Source organism: Sorex araneus, chromosome 11 (assembly GCF_027595985.1).
Source record: "Sorex araneus isolate mSorAra2 chromosome 11, mSorAra2.pri, whole genome shotgun sequence".
Lineage (NCBI taxonomy): Eukaryota > Metazoa > Chordata > Mammalia > Eulipotyphla > Soricidae > Sorex > Sorex araneus.
In genome coordinates this window covers 24,268,144-24,290,276 of record NC_073312.1, presented here as the reverse complement: position 1 = coordinate 24,290,276, position 22,133 = coordinate 24,268,144, and the positions used below count along the sequence as shown (strand labels likewise).

At 56.8% G+C, this 22,133-nt stretch overlaps 2 protein-coding genes across 4 annotated transcripts in view; one reads left to right on the top strand and one right to left on the bottom strand.

Moving 5' to 3' along the window:
* Positions 1-6,170, top strand: part of WBP1L (WW domain binding protein 1 like) — a 65,255-nt gene extending 59,085 nt beyond the window's left edge. For all 3 annotated transcript variants that reach the window (XM_004616313.2, XM_055118860.1, XM_055118861.1), the window contains 2 exons: positions 3,198-3,359; positions 4,377-6,170. In XM_004616313.2, the coding sequence (XP_004616370.1) occupies positions 3,198-3,359; positions 4,377-5,110 (896 nt within the window). In that variant the 3' untranslated portion in view covers positions 5,111-6,170. The remainder of the gene's footprint in view (positions 1-3,197; positions 3,360-4,376) is intronic.
* Positions 6,171-11,843: 5,673 nt separating this feature from the next.
* On the bottom strand, positions 11,844-17,037 carry LOC101555669 (steroid 17-alpha-hydroxylase/17,20 lyase). The gene is made up of 8 exons (XM_004616395.2): positions 16,741-17,037; positions 15,413-15,551; positions 14,957-15,186; positions 13,996-14,082; positions 13,349-13,564; positions 12,999-13,168; positions 12,443-12,546; positions 11,844-12,127 (listed from the first exon to the last, which is right to left on the bottom strand). The coding sequence occupies exons 1-8, from the start codon at positions 17,035-17,037 to the stop codon at positions 11,844-11,846; spliced, it is 1,527 nt and encodes a 508-aa protein (XP_004616452.2).
* Between the last annotated feature and the right edge of the window lie 5,096 nt (positions 17,038-22,133).

Sequence of the window (22,133 nt, the reverse complement as noted above, 5' to 3'; positions counted from 1 at the left end):
AACCAGATTGGTCCCTTACCCTGGCGCTATCTCCCCACCTCCAAGGATTCTAAATAGAAAATTATAATGACAAAGCAGATGTTTTAAAATACATGTACATGTAGCACTGGTAATGGAAACAAATAGAAATTTTTCAGGACAAGAGAAAGAATAGACCATAAATCTCAATAATTTGCTTTAGAATTTATTTTATTGATTTAAAAAAAAAAAACTGGAGCGATAGCACAGCGGGTACAGCTTTTGCCTTGCACTTGGCCAACCTGGGTTTGATTCCTCCATCCCTCTGGGAGAGCCGGGCAAGCTACCGAGAGTATCTCGCCCGCACGGCAGAGCCTGGCAGGCTACCCGTGGCATACTCGATATGCCAAAAACAGTAACAAGTCTCACAATGGAGACATTACTGGTGCCCGCTCGAGGAAATCAATGAACAACAGATGATAATTTTTTTTTTAATTGATGAAAACCATTTGTTAAAAAAAGAAAAAAAAAGGGCCAGAGTGATACCACAGCAGGAAGGGCATTTGCCTTGCACACAGCCAACCTAGGTTCTATCCTCGGCGTCCCATATGGTCCCCTGAGCACTGCCAGGAGTAATTCCTGAGTGCAGAGCCAGTAGGCCCTAAGCTGGGTGTGACCCAAAAGAAAAAAATAAATAAAAGAGAAAAAAAACACAAAACGTAAAAACAAACCATTCTTTTTCTTCCTAAGACAACTCTTAGAAAAAAATTAGGAAAAGTAGGCAAGCAAAAAACTGCAGAATCTACTATTAGAGAGTCCACTGTGTTATTTAGGAGGAAGCTGGTCTTCAGCTCCATGGCCATCGTCTGGGGGGGGGGGGGGGACACGGTTTGGACCGCACCCGGCCTGCTCCGGGCTTCCCTCAGCCTGTGCCGAAGGGTCATTCCTAGTGGAGTCGAGGAGTCAGCCTAGGTCAGTTACCTGCAAGACACATACTTTACCTACTACTACACTGTTTCTTCGTCCCTTGTACTTTCCTTCAAAGTTAAAAATTGGATCCAAAAACATACCTAGAGTGCCAAGAACTGAACATGGAAAGGCAGACACTCCGGCTGGGCCCTCCCTTTGTGATTCTGCAGCTGCTTTTTTTTTTTTTTCCTTTACTTGCCACACCCAGTGGTGCTCTGGCTCCAGGCGCTGTGCTCTGGGATCACTCCTGGGAGGGCTGGAAGGATCACATGGGTGCTGGTGATCGAACCCAGATCGGCCATGTGAACTCGTTCTACTATTGCTCTAGCTTCTTCCCCACATGCTATTTTATACTGTATTGTAATGTGTTTGTTTCTTTTCCTATCAGAAAGATCTTTATATGTCGAAAATGGTATCCTTTGCGTAATTTTAAGTGATTCCTATTTCAATATATGTTTTCAGAGAATGTACAAGCCTGTCCACAGTGTTATCCTTTATTTACTTTTAAATATTGTATGCTTTATTTTATAACATTAAAACATTTTTTAATTGAATCACAGACACACAATTACAAGGTTGTTCATGATTGGGTTTCAGTCATATAACCATCCCTTCACCACTGTACACTTCCTACCACCAGTGTCCCCGGTTTCCCTCCCACCCACCACCTACCTGCCTCAACAGGCACTTTTCTTCCCCCTCCCCCCACTCTTCCACTCTCCCCCCTCCCCTCTGGGGCATTATGGTTTGCAATACAGATACTGAAAGGTTATCCTGTCTATCCCTTTACCTACTTACAGCACTCAGATAATTCTTAAATCTAATACTCTAAAACACTATTTTACCTTCCCATCTTCCCCTCCTACATGTGTGTTTGTATATGGATACTCTTTAAAACAAACTTGCTCATTAATCAAAGAGGAATGTTTAGAAGCCTTTCCTGCGTACTCAGAAGACTGAGGGGCTGTCCTACTGGGGTTTGCTAAATTCCTCTGAGCATGATCCAAGAGAAGAGGGTGGTAGAGGAGAAGAGAGGGCCGTCGGCCTTTCCCCCACTTTCCCCTTGCCTAAGCTCCTCCGCCTCTCCCCAGAGCCGACCGGCCGGAAGAAGGGGAAGCTGCCGCCACGGGCCAAAGGGGTCAAGAGTAGGTTGCGGGTGGCAGCCGAGAGATTGTATGCAGAGGAAGTCATTTGTCCTCTCAAGGGAGGAAGTGAACTGAGGCCGTTAGGATTTTTTTTTTCCCAGCCTCTCCCATTAGTGACTCTTGGAGGATGCCTGATAGAGAAAAGCTCTGGTCTTGACGGTGATGGCTGAAGGACACGAAGAATGCCTTTATCAGACGGCTCCCCTGAGGCCCCTTCCAGCCAGGAATCTGTGGAGATTTCCTAGGGCTCTTTGCAGTAGAACAGTTTGGTGTTAGCAGCAAGCCCTGCGCTTGGGGCCATGCCATGATGGGCTGGAAGCTGGCTGGCAGGGCACAGGGTGGGTGGAGCGCAGCTTTCGTGGAAGGCAAGTGCGTGGATTGCGTCCCGGTGCTCGGCCGTGCTGGAGCTCATGCCTTCTCCCCCGGTCCCTGCAGTGGCCCCAGAGTCAGTGACCTCCTTTACAGCCATTGCTGCATCCCTGCCCTCTTCTAGCCCATGTGGCATTCACACTGGTACAAACTTAAGAAAATTAAACCTTATTCTGGGCCAGAGAACTAGTACAGGGGTTGTATGCAGCTGACCCCAGTTCCATCCCTGGTACCACGTGGGGTTGCCCAAGCTCCACCAGGAATGATTCCAGGTGGGATCCAATTCCCCTTCCTCCCCCCAAAATGAGAAAATTTAACATTTATACGTGGCATATAAAGAAACAAAAGGAATGAACAATGGCACATAATAGCAAACCCATTCAGGGGCCACAGTGATAGTACAGTGGGTAGGGCGCTTGCCTTGCAGCTGACTTGGGTTCAAAACCCCCCAAATCCCATATGGTCCCCTGAGCATTGCGAGTATGGCCCCAAAAACACACTAAAAGACAACTCCAGCAACATAACCGAGATTACCAAGAGGCCCACATTAGCACGACGGTACTATGTATCTGTGCAGAAGGGCTGGAGAAATAGCTCAACAGGCTGGAATGGATGTTTTCCTTGGGGGAGGCGCAGGTTTGGTCCCCCCGAGCATCAACAACCAGATATGGCCCAGAACCCGAGAAGGAAGAACATGAGCACCCAGGCTGGTGTTCACCGGGTGCCCCCTGCCTCCCCCTCTGCCTCGCCTCGCAGGGTTCTGGCTGGTATGGACCATCATCATCATCCTGAGCTGCTGCTGCGTCTGCCACCATCGCAGGGCCAAGCACCGGCTCCAGGCCCAGCAGCGCCAGCGTGAGATCAACCTGATCGCCTACCGGGAAGCGCACAGCTTCTCGGCGTTGCCCTTCTACTTCAGTACGTACCCTCGGGACGCGGCGAACCCGCGTTTCGGGGCGCCCTGTTCTGGTGGGCGGCGAAGGGTGTTAGAATGGGGGGGGGAACCTCCTGAGACCCAGCACTCGCGGTGCCCCAGGGCTCCCGCGACCGTGCGGCAGATGCGCGGGGCTGCATTTCGGAGCATTCAGTACGTACCCTCGGGATGCGGCGAACCCGTACGTCGGGGCGCCTTGTTCTGGTGGGCGGGGAGGGGTGTTAGAATGGGGGGGACCTCCTGAGACCCAGCACTCCAGTGCCCCAGGGGTCCCGCGACCGTGTGGCAGATGCGCGGGGCTGCATCCCGGAGCATTCAGTACGTACCCTCGGGACGCGGCGAACCCGCATGTCAGGGCGCCCTGTTCTGGTGGGCGGGGAGGGGTGTTAGAATGGGGGGCACCTCCTGAGACCCAGCACTCGCGGTGCCCCAGGGGTCCCGCGACCGTGCGGCAGATGAGCGGGGGTGCATCCCGGCGCATTTCGGAGCATCCCGGCGCGCGCGCATGCGCTCTCGCTCACGGCCGCTCAGCCAATGCGCGCGGTCACCGTGCGGTGCGGGGCGGCGCGCTTAGGTCCGGGGCGTTTGGTGACAGCCCACCCCACCTCCCCATATGGCTCGGACCCGGTCGGATGAGGTTGGCTGGCCTTTCCAGACCCCCACCAGTTGCGTTCCGGAGAAGGTCCTCTGCTTCTTGCCTAGATCTGGGGGTCGTGTGTTGGACAGGAAGTCGGGGGACCCTGAGCCTGACGGGAAGAGCTCCTCCCAGGCGGAAGCCAGCCCCTGGTCACCCCTGACCGCCCCCAATTCATGCTCGCTTCCTACCCGGAAGCGACTTTGTCCATCTGCCGGCGCGCAGCGGGACCCCCTGCTCCAGCCCCCTGGGGCACAGCCAGGGGTGGGCATCTGGGGTGGGGAGAGGGTCTGTGCGCCGGGAGCCTGGCGGGGTGCCCCGACGGTGGCCAGTGCGGTGATTTCTCCTCCTGCCTCTCCCCTTGTAGGGTTTTTGCCAAACTATTTACTACCTCCTTATGAGGAAGTGGTGGACCGGCCTCCGACTCCTCCCCCGCCCTACAGTGCCTTCCAGCTCCAGCAGCAGCTCTCGCCCCCATGCGGCCAGGCGGGCGGCAGCCCCCCTGCCGCAGCCGAGCCCAGCAGGGACCCCCCGGGGGTTCAGGGCAGCCCCCGGGCAGCGCCCAGCCGGAGCAGCACCAGACCCCCGAGCACCGCCGACCCTGAGCCCGTCGACATGCCGGTCGCCTTGGCCGCCGCCAAGCCCCCCGGCCAGGAGCCCAGCGGCGCGGCCAGCCCCGGGGCCAGCCTGGACACCGAGTCCGGGAACCCCGAGGAGGAGCCGCTGCGGGACCGCGGCTCCGAGCCGGGCGGCGCCCTCCCCGACGCCAAGGACAAGACGCCGGGCCGCCACCGCCGCTTCACTGGCGACTCGGGCATCGAGGTGTGCGTGTGCAACCGGGGCCACACCGAAGACGACGACGACGACCTCAAAGAGTTCAGCGCCCTCATCGACGATGCGCTGGACGGGCCCGTGGCTTTCTGTGACAGCTGTCACGTGCGGCCCCCCTGCGATGAGGAGGAAGGTCTCTGCCAGCCCCCCGAGGGGCAGGCCCGCGAGCCCGGGCACCCGCACCTGCCCCGTCCACCCGCCGGCCTGCTGCTGAACACCATCAACGAGCAGGACTCCCCGAACTCGCAGGGAAGCGGCTCCCCCAGCTAGAGCAGACCCTGCCTGGCCCCCCGGGAGCCGGGCGGGGGCGCGCCAGCCCCCCACCTGGAGCAGCAAGAGAAGCATTCAGTGATGTTCCCGAGAAGGTGGCCCAGCCGCTCTGTTCTTTGGTTTTTGGTGTTTTATTTTGGTTTTTTTTTCCCCCCTCTCTCCTCTCCTGCATTTTTCCTCATCTCCAGGCGCCGCTGGGTGGGTCCGGCCACCTCCCCGCCCGGAATCTCAGTATTGTGGAGGGCTGAGAAGTCGGTTCCGTGACTCATTCCTTACCCCGGCCGCCTTCCCCACCTCTCCCAGTTTCAAATTGTATCTCAGAACTTGCTCCCTGGAGAGTGTGTTGCGTGCGTGTGTGTCTGTGTGTCAGAGCGTCCGAGCCCAGGAGGATGGGCAGAGACGGTGCCCAGAGGTGCCTCTTGGCAGAGCTGCGGTGTGTGCTCTGGCTGTGTTCCGGCCAGGAGAGGTGGCAGCTCTGAGGCCTGGGTGAAGAAGGGGGCCCGCAGAGGCGTGGCCCGGGTGCGCTCACCCCGTGCCTCTGCAGAGCCAGCCCCTGGCTGACCCTCGAAGGCAGCTGGGGGTCGGCCTGCTCCCTGCGTCCAGGAGGGGCCCCTGCCAGCAGGTTCTGGCTGGTGGCCACCCAGGAGATAGATTTATTTCACTGCCTTCTTTTTTGGATTTTCTTTTTTAAAAATGAAACAAAAGCGAGCTGAAAACAAGGTCCTTCCCGCCGGGGAGGCTTCACCCAGCCGATCATCGTGGGATGGAGAGGCGAGCACTGTTCCTGGAGCTGGCCGCAGGGAGCCTGGCCCTGTGGGGCTCTGGCCACCGCTCTGCACCTCTGCCCCTCGACGTTCTGTGTGCCTCGGGGCCCGCGCCTCCCCGCGCCCCAGGCACGGCCTGCAGGCCATCGTCTCCCACGGATGTGAGGCTCTGAGGGTCTGGAGAAAGGGTGGCCCCGAACTGAGCCCTCACATGGGATGGGATGTTTTCGTTGATTCTCAAGTTATTTTCTTTTTTTTGTTTGTTTTAAACTGACCACTTTGGGGCGGAGGGTGGGGGGGTTGTGGGGGTAGGGGGGGTAGGGGGGGCCGGTCTTAGTTATGTGTGGTTTCCATGCCCCTCCCTCCACTGGCCTCAGCCCTTCCGGAGTGTTCGGAACCTCTGTGCAGAGTCCCAGCGGCTCAGGTCGGAGGAGGGGGTGCGCTGCAGGATGCCCGGGACCGGAGATGGTTTGCAGTGAGCTGTGATGGCAAGAATCTCAACAGAGCAAGCTTACGGCTGAGAAGGACATTCCCTGTTCCGCCTGTTCTCCACTCCTGAACGGAGATACTCAGACTAGACATTGATGTTATGGTAAGAAAGGGAAAAAAAAAAAAATATATATATATATATATACAGACACATACACTCAAATAGACACATCCAAGGCTGTGAGGTAAACAAGTGTCTGCATTTGGGTTCCACAAAACCAAAACCCCTTGTTGAACAAAGTGAAGCTTGTATCTGGTGACTCTTTTGGGTAACGTGTGTGTGCGTGTGCGTGCCGTGGGGGTGCCCCCGGCCCTGTTTTCCTGTGAATATACTTTGAATGGCCGCCATGCAGCACCCACCGACCCCACGTTTATTTTACACATTTACTGTTTACGGAACAAATGTGGGCCCGGGCACCTTCAGTGGCCTCGTGTGGACGGCAGCCCGCCCTGTGCCCGCCAAAGACACTGGCTCTGCGTAGAGGTTTGACTCGACCCATCACTGCAGTTGGCACAGTGCTCTGGGGGAACGCCCGGCCCCACCCCATCCCGGGGGCCTGTGTCCTGGCCCCTGTGAATGGAAGCGTGCTCTGAACCTCTCTGCCTTCCAGAGCCACTCCGGGTCCCCCCGGGGTGCCCACCCGCTCCTGGGATCGGAAGTGATGCTGGAGCACCAGGCAGAGGAGTGATTGACTTGTCCGGGACAAGCGGGGCCTCGCTGGGGCTCAGACAGGACCCCACCCAGAATCGCCAGGCAGGGGGTGTTCCTGCCTTCCTGCGCCGAGGCCCAGCCGACGGCGAGACCTGCCCCTTTGGCCTTGACCAGAAGAAAAATTCCCGCGTGGCTCACTGTCGCGTCTCAGAGGACATCCGTTGAACCGAATTGAGTCCTTCAGTTAGTTCAGTGATCACCCGGACGAACGCGAGCACCCCAGCGTGTAGTGGCGGGGGACCCCCACCGCAGTGCTCACTGTTGGCTCTACCCCGAGGAGGAGGAGAGGCCGGAGCACCCAGGAGGCTCCCCTGCGTGGACTGACGCCGAAATGAGGGCTCCAAGGACTCCCGAGGGGCCGGGATCCTGGGGGTGGGGGTGGGGGGCTTGCCGGTGCCGTCATGTTCCTGCCGGAGGCACGCCCCCTCGCCGGGCCTTGTGAATACGTGTATCCTAAGCAATAAGATTCCGCTAGCCAGACTTGGGCAGCCTGGGAGACGCACTTCCTGTGCTGTGATTGTCCTGAAGACCGAGTGGCGCTAACCACTGTGAGAAGCCTCAATAAAATGAGTCCCCCAAACTCTGCTGCTGCTCCTTTCCTTTCCCCTCCGCGTCCCCCCGCCCAGTGTATTCACTTTCCTTTTTCCCTTTGAACATCTTGGGCGTGTCATACCTTCAGGTCCCAAACAGAGTCCCCTCCTTTCCCCTCGCTACACAGAGACCCTCCTGGGACAGAAATGGGGGAGAACCAGCTTCCCTCCTCCAACCTTGGAGGCTACATTCTGTTCTAGGAATCCTCCCAGAACCCCCCCACCACCACCCTGTAATGTTTGGGGTGCTTGGTTAAGCCTCGCAAACAGGTCACAGTCAGACTCCTGGAAAGTAAGAACAGGTATCCCGAAGCTAGAACCCGAAGTTTGAAAAGAGCCCCCCCTCCCCTGGGCTCCTGGTAAGAATTCTGAGTGATGGGGGTTCCCGCCCCCTCCCCCACAGGTGCTCGGCCCAGGGAATCAGCCCAGGACACTCATCTTGGCGAGACACCCCCTGGTGTCCAGCAGTGTGCTGGCTGTTCATTGGAGGTGAGCTGGGCCTGGGGTCACAGGAGGACCAACAGGCTGTTGTAGGCTCAGGTGTTCCAGCCCTTTGTGTCTTTTCCTCTCAAGAGTGTTTCTCCCCTGGGGCTGGAGCGGTAGCACAGCGGGTAGGGTGTTTGCCTTGCATGCGGCCGACCCAGGTTCGATTCCCAGCATCCCATATATCCCATATATCCTATATCCCTGAGCACCGCCAGGAGTAATTCCTGAGTGCAGAGCCAGGAAGGAATAACCCCTGTTGCATCACTGGGTGTGACCCCCTCCCCCCAGAAAAGAGCATTTCTCCTCTGAGGAGACAGAGGCTGGCTCTGTCACTCCCACGTGGCCAGCTCTGCGTGTTGGTTCCCTGGGAAGCTGGTTCCTGGGCTCTCCTTGTCCTCACCTGCTGGCCCTGGCTCTGCGGGAAAGCAGAAGGTCAGCGGGCATGGCCAGGGGAGTTTAGGGGCAGGTTCCCGGAGTTACTTCCTGAGGATGGCCCAGCTGGACATGCCCACACCCCCTCCCGACCACACTGGTAACTTCTGGGGTGTCTGCATGAAGTGCTTCCAGGACTGGTTTTTTTTTTGCTTTTTGGGTCACACCAGCCGATGCACAGGGGTTATTCCTGGCTCTGCACTCAGGAATTACCCCTGGCGGTGCTCAGGGGACCATATGGGATGCTGAGAATCGAACCCGGGCCGGCCGCATGCAAGGCAAATGCCCTACCTGCTGTGCTATCGCTCCGGCCCTTCCAGGACTGTTTAAGAGCGAGTGCAGCAGGTCGAGCCAGCATAGGGGGGCCAGGGAAGCAGGCCCTCCGGACACATTCTGTAGGTGCGTATTGACCCTCCACAACAGGCCAAGTTTGGCGTTACTTTGTTTGCAGTTTGGGGGGTCACATCCAGCAGTGCTCGGAGGCCACAAAGCTCGGAGCTCGGCTCTGTGCTCAGGAGTGACTCCGGTGGTGCTAGAGATGGAGCCAGGGTGGACCGCATGCAAGGGCAGGGGCCTCACCCTTGTGCTCCCACTCTGTCCCCGCTGGCACTTCTTCCACACACCTCAGATATTGTGGAGGAGAAAACAGAGGCTTCAGAAGGCCTAGGAAGGGCTGGAGGGGTGACACAGCGGGCGGGGCACTCACTTCACACGTGGCACCACCCGGTTCCATCTCCCGACACCCGAGCATCACCAGGAGTGACCCTGGAGGGCAGAGTCAGGAGTACAGCTGGGTGTGACCAAGAAAACGTGCAAAGAAACGAAGGTTGGGGCTGGAGCCATAGCACAGCGGGTAGGGCCTTGCCCTCGGCCTTGCACGCGGCCGACCTGGGTTCGATTTCCAGCATCCCATAGGGTCCCCCGAGCGCCACCAGGAGTAATTCCTGAGTGCAGAGCCAGGAGTGACCCCTGTGCATCGCCAGGTGTGACCCAAAATGGCAAAGAAAATAAAGAAGAGAGAGAGAGTTCTAGAGTTCAAGAGCTGAGCATAGGCTTTGTGTGTGTCTGTGTTTGTGTGTGTGTGGCGCGGGGTGGGGTGCGGCGGGAGGGCAGTCCTTTCCCTGGCACCACACAGTCCCCTGAGCACCACCAGTTGACCTGAGCAATGAGTTAGGAGAAGCCCCCAAGTCAGAGGTGACCCCCCAAATGAACTGCCCAGGGTTAGTCTATAGACGCTGCACGCCCCTGGAGAGCTGCCTCCACAGCCTGACCACCCTTCTTGCCCCCCACAGGCGGACAGGTCCCCCTCGTCTGGTCCTCTTCCTACCCCACCCTCCAGCCTCCTCCTGAGATGCTCTCTGATACCTACAAGAGCTAGTGACCGTTTGCCTCCAGGTTTGTGGCCACCACTGGCCAACCAGAGCATTCACGAGTTCTCAGCCGCCACATCCACAGCAGGATCTCCCAGAAGGTCCCCTTCCAGTCTGAGTGGGGACTCTGGGGACTGCCCCTCCACATCGCCCTGCATTCACCTCCCCAGAGCTGATTGTTACAATGTTTCAAATGGCGGAGAGCTAGGACAGGGTGGGGCACTGATCGATCCCGCACCTGTAGGGTTTCCCGAGCCCCACCAGGAGTGAACCCTGAGTGCAGAGCCACGAATAAGCCCTGAGCATTGCTGACTGTGACCCAAAATCCGAAAGCAGAAGATGCGGGGCACCATGCTACACTTCAGAGACAGAGCGGTGGGTGGTGTCCCCTTGGGGGTTTGGAGGCCCAGATGCACGGGGGGGGGTCAGCAGCAGGAGGAGGCGCTGCTGGGGGGCTGCAAGCCGTGAGGGGCAGCCTGGGGCCTGAGGGTGGGGACAGGCTTCCTAGAACAGAAGGAGGGTGGCAGGTCTCCGCGGGCTTGTGGCTCCCTCACAAAGGCCCCGCAGCCCTGAAGCCCTGCTGAGTCAGGGCCACTCGGCCCTCCCCTGCCCGGCCCTCAGTCCCCTCTGGTAAAAGGAAAGGCCTTGCTTCCCCTCCCCCTCCAAGGCACTTCCATGGCCTGAGATTGTCCCCAGCCCAGTCAGACTCACCCACTGCTTTGCAGGAGACTCAGCCCGCAGTTAATGGCCTTCACTGAAGGCCCCCGGGCACATGTGGGTCACTGACTCCCTTCCGGTTCACCTCTCCACTCGCTGGGAGTGGAGAGAGGCCGGGACAGAGGGACAGGGACTTCCAGGTTAACCCTTTCCTGCACACTTGCTGTGAGGTCAGCCTCTCCCTAGGTTCACCCCTACCTCCCCCTACACACACACACACACACACACACACACACACACACACACACACACACACACACACAGAGCCCATGGATCCTCCTAAACTAGAGGCTCTTGGACAAGACCCCAGCTCACTGGCCAGCACAGGCCAGGATTAAATTGGGGGGGTGAATTGCGGTTTGTTTTCACATGCCAGGCAAACGCCTTTACCTCTGCTCTTTCTCTCTAGCCCAGGCACTGATCTTTCTAAACCAGAAACCAGATCTCCCCTCTCACAAGCCTAAGCCCTCCGGTGACTTCCCACCATCCTGGATGACAATCTCAACTCAGCCGCGAGACAGCTCAGGAGTCAGGGGTGCATGCCTCCCTGCACAGGCCACCACACTCCATCCCCGGCACTGGCCCGAGTACTGAGCTGTCCCGCCCAGTTGGCCGAGTATCCCTGGAAATCGACCCCGCGTCCCCTGGGTACTGCTGAGGGGGTCCCCCACTCGAGACAAAACAAAGGGACCCCTTAATTCCCTGCTGTTTCCAAAGGTGCCATGGGATCATGTCCCTCTCGAGAACATCGGCAGGGCCCTGCTCCTTCCCTGGCTCTGTGTCCACCATCCTGGCCTCTCCCGCCGCTTCTCAGAGCGGGACGTCTCCCGCACCCCAGGGCTGCACCTCCCCTTGGCTCCCATCCCCCTCCGTGAATAACATGAGGACAGTCCAGGGAGCTTCTAAACTCACATTTATTTGTGGGTTTTTACAGGAATGTGGTCTCCCCGGCAGGAGGGAAGGAGAGCGGGGGGCACCCAGCAGGCCAGGCGCCGGACAGAGAGAACGGCAGCAAGAACGTAACCGTGTTAGACCAAGAGGTGAGTGCGAGAGCTGCCGGGGTGAAGGGAAACTCGCTCAAGCACTCGGCCTCAGCCCCGGGAGGCAGCACCGCGGGGTCTCTGCTTGGGCCTTCCAGGTGGGAGCTGGGGGCTCCCTCCACCCCCGGAGGCCTCAGAGGCTCCCCTCGCCCTGGGCCTCTCGCCAGGCCTGGCGTATCTTGACCTTCACTTTGAAAGCTTCGATCAGGAAGACCACCTTGAGCTGCCCGTCCAGGCAGGGCAGCGGGCTGTCATCTGGGACCTCCAGGTCGAACCGCTGCAGCATCCAGGCGATGGTCAGGAAGATCTCCTGGCGGGCCAAGAGCTCGCCCAGGCAGGAGCGGGGACCCGCCCCGAAGGGCAGGTAGCTCATGGAGGGATTGATGAGGTGGCTCCGGGTCTGGTCCAAGAAGCGCTCTGTGGACGCAGGCGGCAGGGGTCAGGGGCCGAGGTGGGCGTGCAGGCAGGTGGGCCAGCTGCCCAGTGGCCCTCAGTCACCCAGGGAAGGGTGGAAAGGAGGCGCTAGCAACTGGGGTCAGCTTCCTGGACAGGAGACTTGGTGACATGGGAGATGGAGCTGCTATAAGTGAGGCTCAGCCTAGGGCAGGCATGGCGGGGTGACGGGAGCGGGGGTGGGGGTTGTCAGGTCCCTGCGGCTAGAACCAGGAGCTTTTGGAGAGCCGCTGGGGAGAGGAAGTCAGAAAGGAGGCGGGTGGGCAGTGGGGGGCTCACCGGGTCTGAACTGGTCGGGCTGGGCCCACTCCTTCTCATCGTGATGCAGTGCCCACAGGTTGATGATGATATTTGTGTCCTTGTCCACGGCATAGTCACCGATGCTGCAGCAGAGAGGGACGTGGGTCTGAGGGGGGGGGATGTTATTTTCTCCCCCCCCACTCAGCTGGGAGCTGCCATGGTCGGTGGAGGGAGGTATCTATGGGGGTTTCCTCCCTCACCCACACTCTTCCTCTTTCTCTCAGAACCCACCCCCCTCTGCCCTCCCCTGTCTGTGTGTGAACGTGACCACTCAAATCACGTGGCCTGACTGTGGGAACTGGGTATGTCTAGCAGCTCTGAGAGCAGAGGGCACCCCAGTTTTCTCTCCAGAGCTTGTGTGTCCAGGGTGGCCAGCAGTTCTCTGGAGCAGTCCCTCAGGGGTGGGGGGGTGGACACGTGGTGGGTCAAGGGAAATAAGATGGACCTTGCAGGGGGACTGACCACAGGGCAGGTCCTTAGGCAGACCGGAAGTCCGGAGGAGGGCACCTTGGGGCTGGGAAAGGGGAAGACGCACCTGGAGTCAACAATGGCCTTGTGGGGGATGAGCAGCGGGGCCACGGGCCTGATGCGGAGCACCTCACGGATGGTGGCCTCCAGCAGCAGGAGGCGGTGCCGGTCACCGATCGTCGGCGTCCGGTTGAAACCCACATTCTGGTCAATCTCCTCCTGGATCCTCTTCATCAGCTGAGGGCCAGAGCAGGGTGTATGTGACCAGCGAGCTTAACAGGGTTCTCAGGTCACATCCAGAAGAGCTGGCCCAGAGCCTCCTGCTGGCGGCTTCCGGAATGACCACACAGAAGGCCCAAGGGCCGTGTCCCTCTCCCCTCCGGGGCCAGACTTGGGGCCGGGAGCAGGGAAGCCCACCTGAGGGTGATGGAGCAGGTAGGCGATCAGCCACTGCGTCGTGGACACGGTGGTCTCCACGCCGGCCCCAAAGATGTCGCCTATGGTGCCCAGAATATGCTCATCGGAAAGCAGTGTGGAGTTCTGGTTCGAGGCGGCGTTGTTATTGTCCAGGTTCATCTTGGCTTGGATCAGTATGTCCAGCATATTCCTGGTTGAGTCGCCGGTGTAGGTCTCCTGGTGGGGAAAGGTTGGGAGAATGTGCTCAGGACTAGTGTGATAAGGATGCATCCCCGTCTGCAGTGCCCTGCGGGGCTCCCACCATGGGGTGGAGAAACACGGCATTTCCCAAAGGACCCCAGCCCTAGTCCCCGACTCTCCTAACCTAATCTGGACTCACTTTGTTTTTTTGGTTTTTTTTTGCTTTTTGGGTCACACCCAGCGATGCTCAGGGGTTACTCCTGGCTTTGCACTCAGGAATTACTCCTGGCAGTGCTTGAGGAACCATATGGGATGCCGGGGATCGAACCCGGGTCGGCCGCGTGCAAGGCCCTACCCGCTGTGCTATCGCTCCGGCCCCTGGACTCACTTTGGCGCTATCACCTGCTACTTGTGCTTTGTTTGGGGGCTTTATTTGCACACCTGACAGTGTTCAGGGCCTCACCTACCTTGTAGTTTTCAAAGATTTTATTCAGCAGTTCATTTCGAATTTTAACACAGCTCTTCATCTTTTCCAGGGTTTTATTAGGGAAAATCTGAAAAAGGCAGTAAGAAATATCAAATCCACCCCTTTTTCACCGGCTACTCAAATTCTCCAAGAGAAAGATCCTAGATTTCTGTTTTGGTTGTTGTTGTTTGTTTGGGGGACACGCCTGGTGGAGCTGAAGGCTCTGAGTTTGGGGGCCATATGCGGGGGGATGGAACCTGGGTCAGCCACAGGCAAGATAAGTGCCTCACCCGCTGTAGTATCGCTTTGTCCCGTGATCCTAGCTTTCTGTCTCAGGAATTCCTGCTCCAACCCGACCTTCAACCCAGATGGATGCGGGGATGCAGAATGGGACAAGTAAGACAGTTCCGTAGAAGGAAGAAGGGGGTGCCTCCACTTCCCCGCCCCGCTCTAACAAACATCAAGCCCCAGATGGGAGGTGGTCAGTTTAACAAAAAGTTTTTTAAATTTGTTTTGGGCCACACCCGGCAACGCTAGGGCTTACTCCTGGCTCGGTACTCAGGAACTATTCCTTTTGGTGGTCAGGGGCCCACATGGGATGCCGGGGAGAGGGGTGGGGACGGGATGGGATAGGCAGTGTTACTGCAAGTACCTGCCCCATGTTTGGAGTGAGACAGAAGTGATTCTAAAGCATTGGGCGCGTTCTTTCACTTCCCAAGGCGTCTTTTCTCATTTGCCAGATGAGGATTGAAAGCCCCCTCGCTCCCAGGGAGCAGGGCTGCGTGGCTGATGCATGTGGAGGGGCTCAAGCCACTAGGGCAATTGGCAATGAGAGCCATTGTCGGAGTATTCAAACGTGGAGTCACAAAAAAAAGTGGCAGGAGCGCAGGCGCGGCTCTCTGTGGCTGTGTGGGGGGGGGTGCGTGGGAGGGATCTGTGGCCGGCTGTGGTCTCACGCTCACCTTTAGCCCAGGGAAGACGTCCACAATAGTGTTATGGCTCAGAGCCTCCAGGATGCCAGCATTGTATATCTGTATGGTTTGGAGTTCCGGGTCCCTGCGCTTGTAAGAGAGGCTGAAGCAGCACTCGCTGATGACGTTGGTCATCGCCATGAAGATGGGCTCGTACAGATTTAAGGACTTCCCATCCTGGGTGGCCAGGGAATCGCACAGTAAACGGACTTCCCGACAGACTGAGGGGAGAGAGAGAGAGATGAGGCGGGTGGTCAGCCTGGGCATCTTTGCCAGGGACAGGCAGCAGATGGCCACTAGGTGGCAGAAGAGGCCAAGAAAAGGGCCCACTTAACGCTGCGTAACCCCTCCGTCCTCTGCCCGCCTTTTCTCCCTCACCTACCCCCTCTCTCCCGGGGTGAGGGGGTTACTGGTATGTGTGTGTAGATTGGCTGGGTGGGGGCTTACTGGTCTTCTCCAGCTTCTGGCTGCCGTCCTTGAAGAGGGTGAAGGTAGCCTGCACCAGCCTCCGATGCAGCTGCCAATGGGCACCGTGGTCCGCGAAAGCGACACCCTTCTGGTTGTCTGACAGGATGTCCAGCGTTGTCTTTAGAGAGCAAGAAACACAGGAAAGAGCTGTGCCACCTGCCCGGCTTGCCCTGGGCCTCCTGCCCACGTTCCCCCTCCCACGGGACAGGGGCCTGCCCTCTGCTGCACGCCTGCCCCGAAGGCGCTCACCCTCACCTGGCCACCCCCACTGCCAGTCCCAGCAGAGAGACAGTTAGCAGGCGGGGCCCTGGGTGCCAGTGTAGCCCCGGGTGCCCGTGGGTCTCTTTGCTGTCCGTGGGGGGGGGGCTGGGTGCGGGGAGCAGGTGTTTAGCCCGGAGACTCCTGCCTTCCCTGGCCCGCCCGCCTGGGCCACCTCTGGAAAGCTCAGGAGTCTCATCCACCCAGCATGGACTTGGGCAAGCTGCCCCTCCCGAGGTGGCTCCTAAGTCTCCCTCGCCCACCCTTGACCCGCAGACCCCTGTGATTGCACCTGCCTCCCTGTCTCACCTGCATGGGGGAGGCAGCTGACCTTGGACCCGCCGAGGGAAAGTGAGAGAGAGAGAGAGAGAGAGAGGCGAGGGGTGCTGCCTGACACTGAGGCCAGGGCTGAGTGGGAGCACCTCTGGGTGGTCAGTCTGCACTTCCGCCCCCCAGGAACTCCTCAGCATCCCTGGAAATAGGGACCTGCTGGCCACAAGCAGCGGCCTGGGAGTGAGTCCCTGGGCCAGGCCACCCGGGAGCTGCAGCAGTTACCAGCAGAGCCGTGCAGGGGCCGGGCCATGCCTCAGCGCCCCCCCACTGCGCCCCCACCCCCCCCACAGAGAGCAGCAATGTCCCCCCAACCTGCCCCCACCCCTCCCATGGTCCACACAGAAAGGAGCGTCCTAAAAGCTCCTTCCTGGGCCCTGTGAGGCAGTTCTCTCCCTTCACTCTGGAAATTCAGGCTCAGAGCCGCCCTGCAAGGGGCCAGCCAGATGTCTAGGATGGGGCTTCCTGGAAAGGAGTTTCTCCCCACTCCCCACCCCCCATGCCCCACCCCCCCACATTCTGCCTGCCAGGGGCTGCAGGCTCAGACTCTGAAACAAGGGTCCGAGGGGTCTCTCTGCACCCAGAGCCAGCAGCAGAATCGGGGGAGAACGACTGTCCTGCTTCCTGGGGCTGCTGCTGCTCTTGGCTGAGCAGCACCACGGCCCTGGCTGTGGAGAGGAGGACGGAGACCAGAAGGGGGGAAGGGGGGCGCTGCTTACCATGCGGGGCCGCCCAGAGAACTCCCGGCCCTTCTTGATCAGCACCTCCTTGGCCAGCTGGTGGTGACCAACCATCACTGTTGTCTTGGAGCCCAGCCGAAAGGAATAGATGGGGCCGTATTTCTTCTGCAGGTTGAAGAAGTTCAAGTGTTGCTGGGCATCCCGGGGGAGGAACGGCAGGCTGCCCACCAGGGGCAGGGACGGGAGGCTTTTGGGGTACTTGGCACCACGGGACTTTAGCTTGGGCCAAAAGAAGTAGGTGAGACTGAGCATCAAGAGCGTCAGTAGCTCCCACATGGTGGCGGGTGGAGGAACAGCTCCCGGGCGCAAGGAGGCCTTTAAAGGGACCGTTGCCCTTCACCTTGACTCTGTGTTATCTCTTGTCTTGTGGGAGTTTATGCTGGAGCACAGCCAGGCCTGGCCCTTTCTCAGAAGGGGACGAGGCTGGGGGGGATGGAGGGATCCTCAAAGCCTGGCTCAGCTCCCATCAGTACCCTGGAGAGGGTTCTGGAAGAGGACAGCCACAGGGCCCCCCTGCCCGACGCTCCCCAGGAGATGCTAGAAGCAAATGTTACCTGGGTCCAAAATTAGGCCCTGGAGCTCTCTGGGAAATAAAAATCAGGAGTAGATGAGAGTCAAGAGAGTTGCAGCCAGAAGGCCCATCCAAGAACTTTTATCTCTGCTTATCATTTCCCCACGGAGGAATGTGTGTTCTCCGTAAGCAAAACCTGGATGCAGTCGTATGAGGCAGTGACGTCAAGAACACAGATGGCCGGTCCCTGGCTTGTCACCCGGCCCTGCCAATGAAGGCCTTGGGCTGAGAACTTCGACCTTGAGTCAGGTGGGGGTGACTTCCAGCTCACCCCTTTTGATATGTATGTGATCTTGGGTGACTCACTTATATTTAATAATTATTTTATTATGTTAAAATATACACAAAGTAAAAGGAAATTTATTTAAGTTGGGATGGATGGCAGTGCTCAGGGCTTACTCCTGGCTCTGTGCTTAGGGATCACTACTGGCAGTGCTCAGGGGACCGTATATTATGCCAGGAATTAAGCCCAGATCAACTGCAGGCCAGGCATGTACCTTACTTGCTGTACTATCTTTTCATCTTTTCAGCCCCCAAATCATCTTTTTTTTTTTTTTGCTTTTTGGGTCACACTCGGCAATGCACAGGGGTTACTCCTGGCTCTGCACTCAGGAATTACCCCTGTTGGTGTTTAGGGGACCATATGGGATGCTGGGATTTGAACCCGGGTCGGCCGCGTGCAAGGCAAACGCCCTACCTGCTGTACTATCGCTCCAGCCCCCCCAAATCATCTTAAGGGCGCAATTCTGTAATAGTAGAGACTCAGAGTGCCACGAGTCTAACCAATCACCACTATCAGCTCCCAACGCTCTTCCGTTCATTACTACAAACAGGAAGCATTCTTTTTTTGGTCACACCCAGCAATGCACAGGGGTCACTCCTGGCTCATGCACTCAGGAATTACCCCTGGCGGTGCTCAGGGGACAATATGGGATGCTGGGATTCGAACCCAGGTCGGCTGCGTGCAAGGCAAACGCCCTACCCGCTGTGCTATCGCTCCAGCCCCCAGAAAGCATTCTTATTAAATAATCATTGCTGGGCCAGAGAGATTCTCCAAGTGTTGAGGCGCGTGTGGCAGACTCCCGTTTTATCACCGGCACCACATGGAGTGAAGTGTAGTCCTGGAGGCCCTGAACACTCTGCGATTCCAGGGGGACACAGGGTCAGCACCACCTCCTCGGGCCCTTGCACTGAGCTGCTGTTCTGGTTGGTGAGGAATTGCTGGGAGACACCTTCTCCCCACACCTAATTCAGAAGTAAAAAGGAGTCACTTCTCTTTCCCTCAAACCTTGAATCTTCTTTCGACTCCTCTCTCTTTGCCTCTTCTCTTTTCTGCCACAGCCGGCAGTGCTCAGGGCTTACTCCTGGTTCTGTGCTCAGGAATCACTCCTGGTGTGACTGGGGAACCATATGTGGAGCCAGAGATTGCACCCGGGTCAGCAGAAAGTAAGACACTCACCTTACCCCCTGCACTATTCAAAAGCCTGTTTATTTATTTCTTTAATTTTTTAAATTTTATTTTATAAGTTAGTTCACAATATTTGATAGCATTTAATATTCAAACACCCATCCCACCACCATTACACCTTCCCACCACCAAATTCGGGATGTTTCCATCCCAAGCCCCAAGCCCTGTCCCAAAACACAACCGAAAGAATATATTTTGCATTGTCTGTTGAAGAACTGCTGAACATGCTTACAAAAAGTGTTCATATAGGGGGGCTGGAGACATAGCACAGCGGGTAGGGTGTTTGCCTTGCACGCAACCGACCTGGGTTCAAATCCCAGCATCCCATATGGTCCCCTGAGCATGGCCAGGGGTAATTCCTGAGTACAGAGCCAGGAGTAACCCCTGTGCAATGTCGGGTGTGACCCAAAAAGCAAAAAAAAAAAAAGTGTTCATATAGGAAACAGTGTGCAGATTGTTCTATTTGGGCAGGAGCCATTAATACATTCTTTAGGATATCACTAACATGTTAAAGTTTGGGTGATGTGAGCTTTGGGATATATATCTGAAAATATGTATATATGCATATATATATTTCCCTCTATGACTTGTTGCCTACTGTCTGAACCCCATCAAATATGTTGTGGTAATTATGGAGAATAACAGCTCCTTCAGCTGTTAAGCAACAACAATTGGCAACAAATAGGCCATGAACTCTGCCTCCTGAAGCTTCTTAGCTGACTATCGTTGGTGTCATCCCATGATAGGTAATAGAGAATTATGTGCCCAACACATCTGATTAACAGTAAATATGGCATGAATATAAATGGGCTTAAGAGACTGTGGGAATTGAGTTGCTTCTGAAGGAGGAGAAGCAAGACTATGCCCTTCTGCTGAGCAGCTGGGTTCAGGCACAGGACTCACCTGGCAGTGAGATTGGAGAGGTAAATTAGAGTTGTTTGGGAAAGGTGCTGCTGAATGAAGTCATATGTTAGGAAAGAGGAGCTCTCCAGACACTCGGGCATGGCTTAGTTGTCTGGGGCACCCTGGAGTGGAGTGGGTAGCCCAGAGCCCACCAAACAGCCCTGGCAGCTGAAAGCTCCCACACTCCAAAATCACTGCCAAGACCCCGGTTGGACTCCACTCCCTCAGGCCGAGCCTCATCCAGAAATAAATCAACTGAGAACTTCAGGTATGCAGGTTTTGTGATTGAAACCACAGGTTATCACCAAGTCATGCTCGGCTACCTCCCCAACCCCATTTCCCTAAACTTCCAGTCAAAAAGTAAAGTCCCTGTACTTTCCTATACTTCTGCAGTCACGCAAACTACCCCAAAGCTGCCACCCACTTAAAAATTTAACTCCACTCCAGGGGTGGAGTGATAGCACAGCGGGTAGGGCGTTTGCCTTGCACTCGGCCGACCCAGGTTCAAATCCCAGCATCCCATATGGTCCCCTGAGAACCGCCAGGGGTGATTCCTGAGTGCATGAGCCAGGAGTGACCCCTGTGCATTGCTGGGTGTGACCCAAAAAGCAAAAAAAAAATTAACTCCACTCCATTAAAAATTTCAGACTTCATGGAGCAACGTCACAAACTCTGCAACTCTGATAAACCAGTAGTAGCACACCAGATTGGACGGGATGTAATTAGGAAGCAATCAATCTCAATTAACAAAATATAAATACAGAAGTAAGGAACCAGCAGAGGAACCCAGGTGTGTAAGATCCGGGGCTGAGATCTCCAAGCCTGCTTGAATTGGGACTGGGCCTTCTCCACCCAGACCTCCCATTTTCCAGTAGTTGGCAGCCACACCCGCAAACTGTCCCCGGCACTGTGTAATCCCATCAATGGCCAAGATCCAGAGACTAAAACAACGCTCCCGGAAGTGCGCAGCTACATTCGTGGCCTCGAGACCGCTTATAGCCTAGTTCTCCCTCTCAGAGAACCTGGCAAGGTACCGAGAGCATCCAGCCTGCACAGCAGGGCCTGGCAAGCTCTCTGTGGTGTATTCGATATGCCAAATACAGTAACAATGATGGGTCTCATTCCCCTTACCCTGAAAGAGCCTCCAATGCAGCACTGCTGGGAAGAATGAGTAGAGAGGCTGCTAAAATCTCAGGGCTAGGATGAATGGAGACTTTACTGGTGCCTGCTCGAGCAAATCAATGATCAATGGCATGACAGTGACAGTGGGTAGGGAGAGTCCTATGATGTGTCGAGTGACCGCCAGTCCAGGAATATGTTCACTCATATGTGAGGTTCGGCCTAAGCATGTGGGGAGCGGCCTGGAGCGTGGTGGCGGTTGGGTTGTGGAGGTTGGCTGCCGCGGCTGGGACCCTTGGGGCGGGGCGGGCTCTCACCCGCCCCCCTATGGGGCGCCACGAGTGAAAACAGCCTGGTGCAGAGTCTGGTGGCATGAAAAGCCTGTTTATTTCGCTGGGGTATATCCCTAGGAGTGAAATTTCTGGATAGTCTAGTAGTTGTTTCTCTAACGTTTTCTTTGTGGGGAGCAAGTAATGTTCAGGGGCCTTCAGTCGCTCCTGGGATAGTCACCCAGCCAGGTCAGGTGGCTCGGTCAGATGGTCCTGGTGTCAGCACACTGCTCTGGCCAGCACTGCGCAGGGACCATGGGTGCTGCGGGCCGAACGCAAGCTCTTGTGTAGGCCAGGCGCATGCCCCTATCCTCGGCTCCCTAACTTGCTTGGTTCATCTGGGGGTAGTGCTTGGGGGTCGCTCCCAGTAGCTGCAGAGAGACCTGCACTAACATGCGCTCCCCCCCCCCCCCCAGGCCCTGTCTCTCCAGCACTTCTGTTTGTTTGGTTTTGGGGTCATACCTAGGTGCAAAGAAGGCAGGGAACAGCTCTGACTGTGCGCAGGGCTGATGCCTGGCTCTGTGCTCAGAGATTACTCGGGGCTGGCTCAGGAGACCACATGGGGTGCTGGCTGTGCGCAAGGCCAGACCCTACCTGCTGTACCTTCTCCCTCAAGTCCAAACCTTTAGAGTGTTTGTTTCCTCCACGGTAACACACGGGTAGTAAGAAAACATCCTGTTCAGAATGGCAGTGTTAGTGAGGTAACACATGACTCACGCAAAGGTTGCCTGGCATGTAACTAACCCTCATTTGATATTGGCCCTTACCAGGGATTATCGCCAAAGGGCTTTCTCTTAGCAGTAGGTCCTCCTGGTGGACAAAGTTCGCATTACAGAAACTTGTAGTTGCTCAATTAACATTTATCAGCGGGTGACCTGATTGATTGTCACCAGATGGAGCCACAGCCCCAAAAGAGAGAACAGCTCTGGCGTGTGCTCAGAGGAATAAGCAAGACTGCCCGAGCAATACTGCCCGAGCGAGG

Excerpts from the sequence above, each read along its gene's own strand:
- LOC101555669 (XM_004616395.2), bottom strand. The coding sequence starts at position 17,037 with ATGTGGGAGCTACTGACGCTCTTGATGCTCAGTCTCACCTACTTCTTT. Across the intron at positions 14,083-14,956 it reads ACGTCTTCCCTGGGCTAAAG|ATTTTCCCTAATAAAACCCT; the intron begins GTGAGCGTGAGA and ends TGCCTTTTTCAG. Across the intron at positions 12,547-12,998 it reads AAGGCCATTGTTGACTCCAG|CATCGGTGACTATGCCGTGG; the intron begins GTGCGTCTTCCC and ends TCTCTGCTGCAG.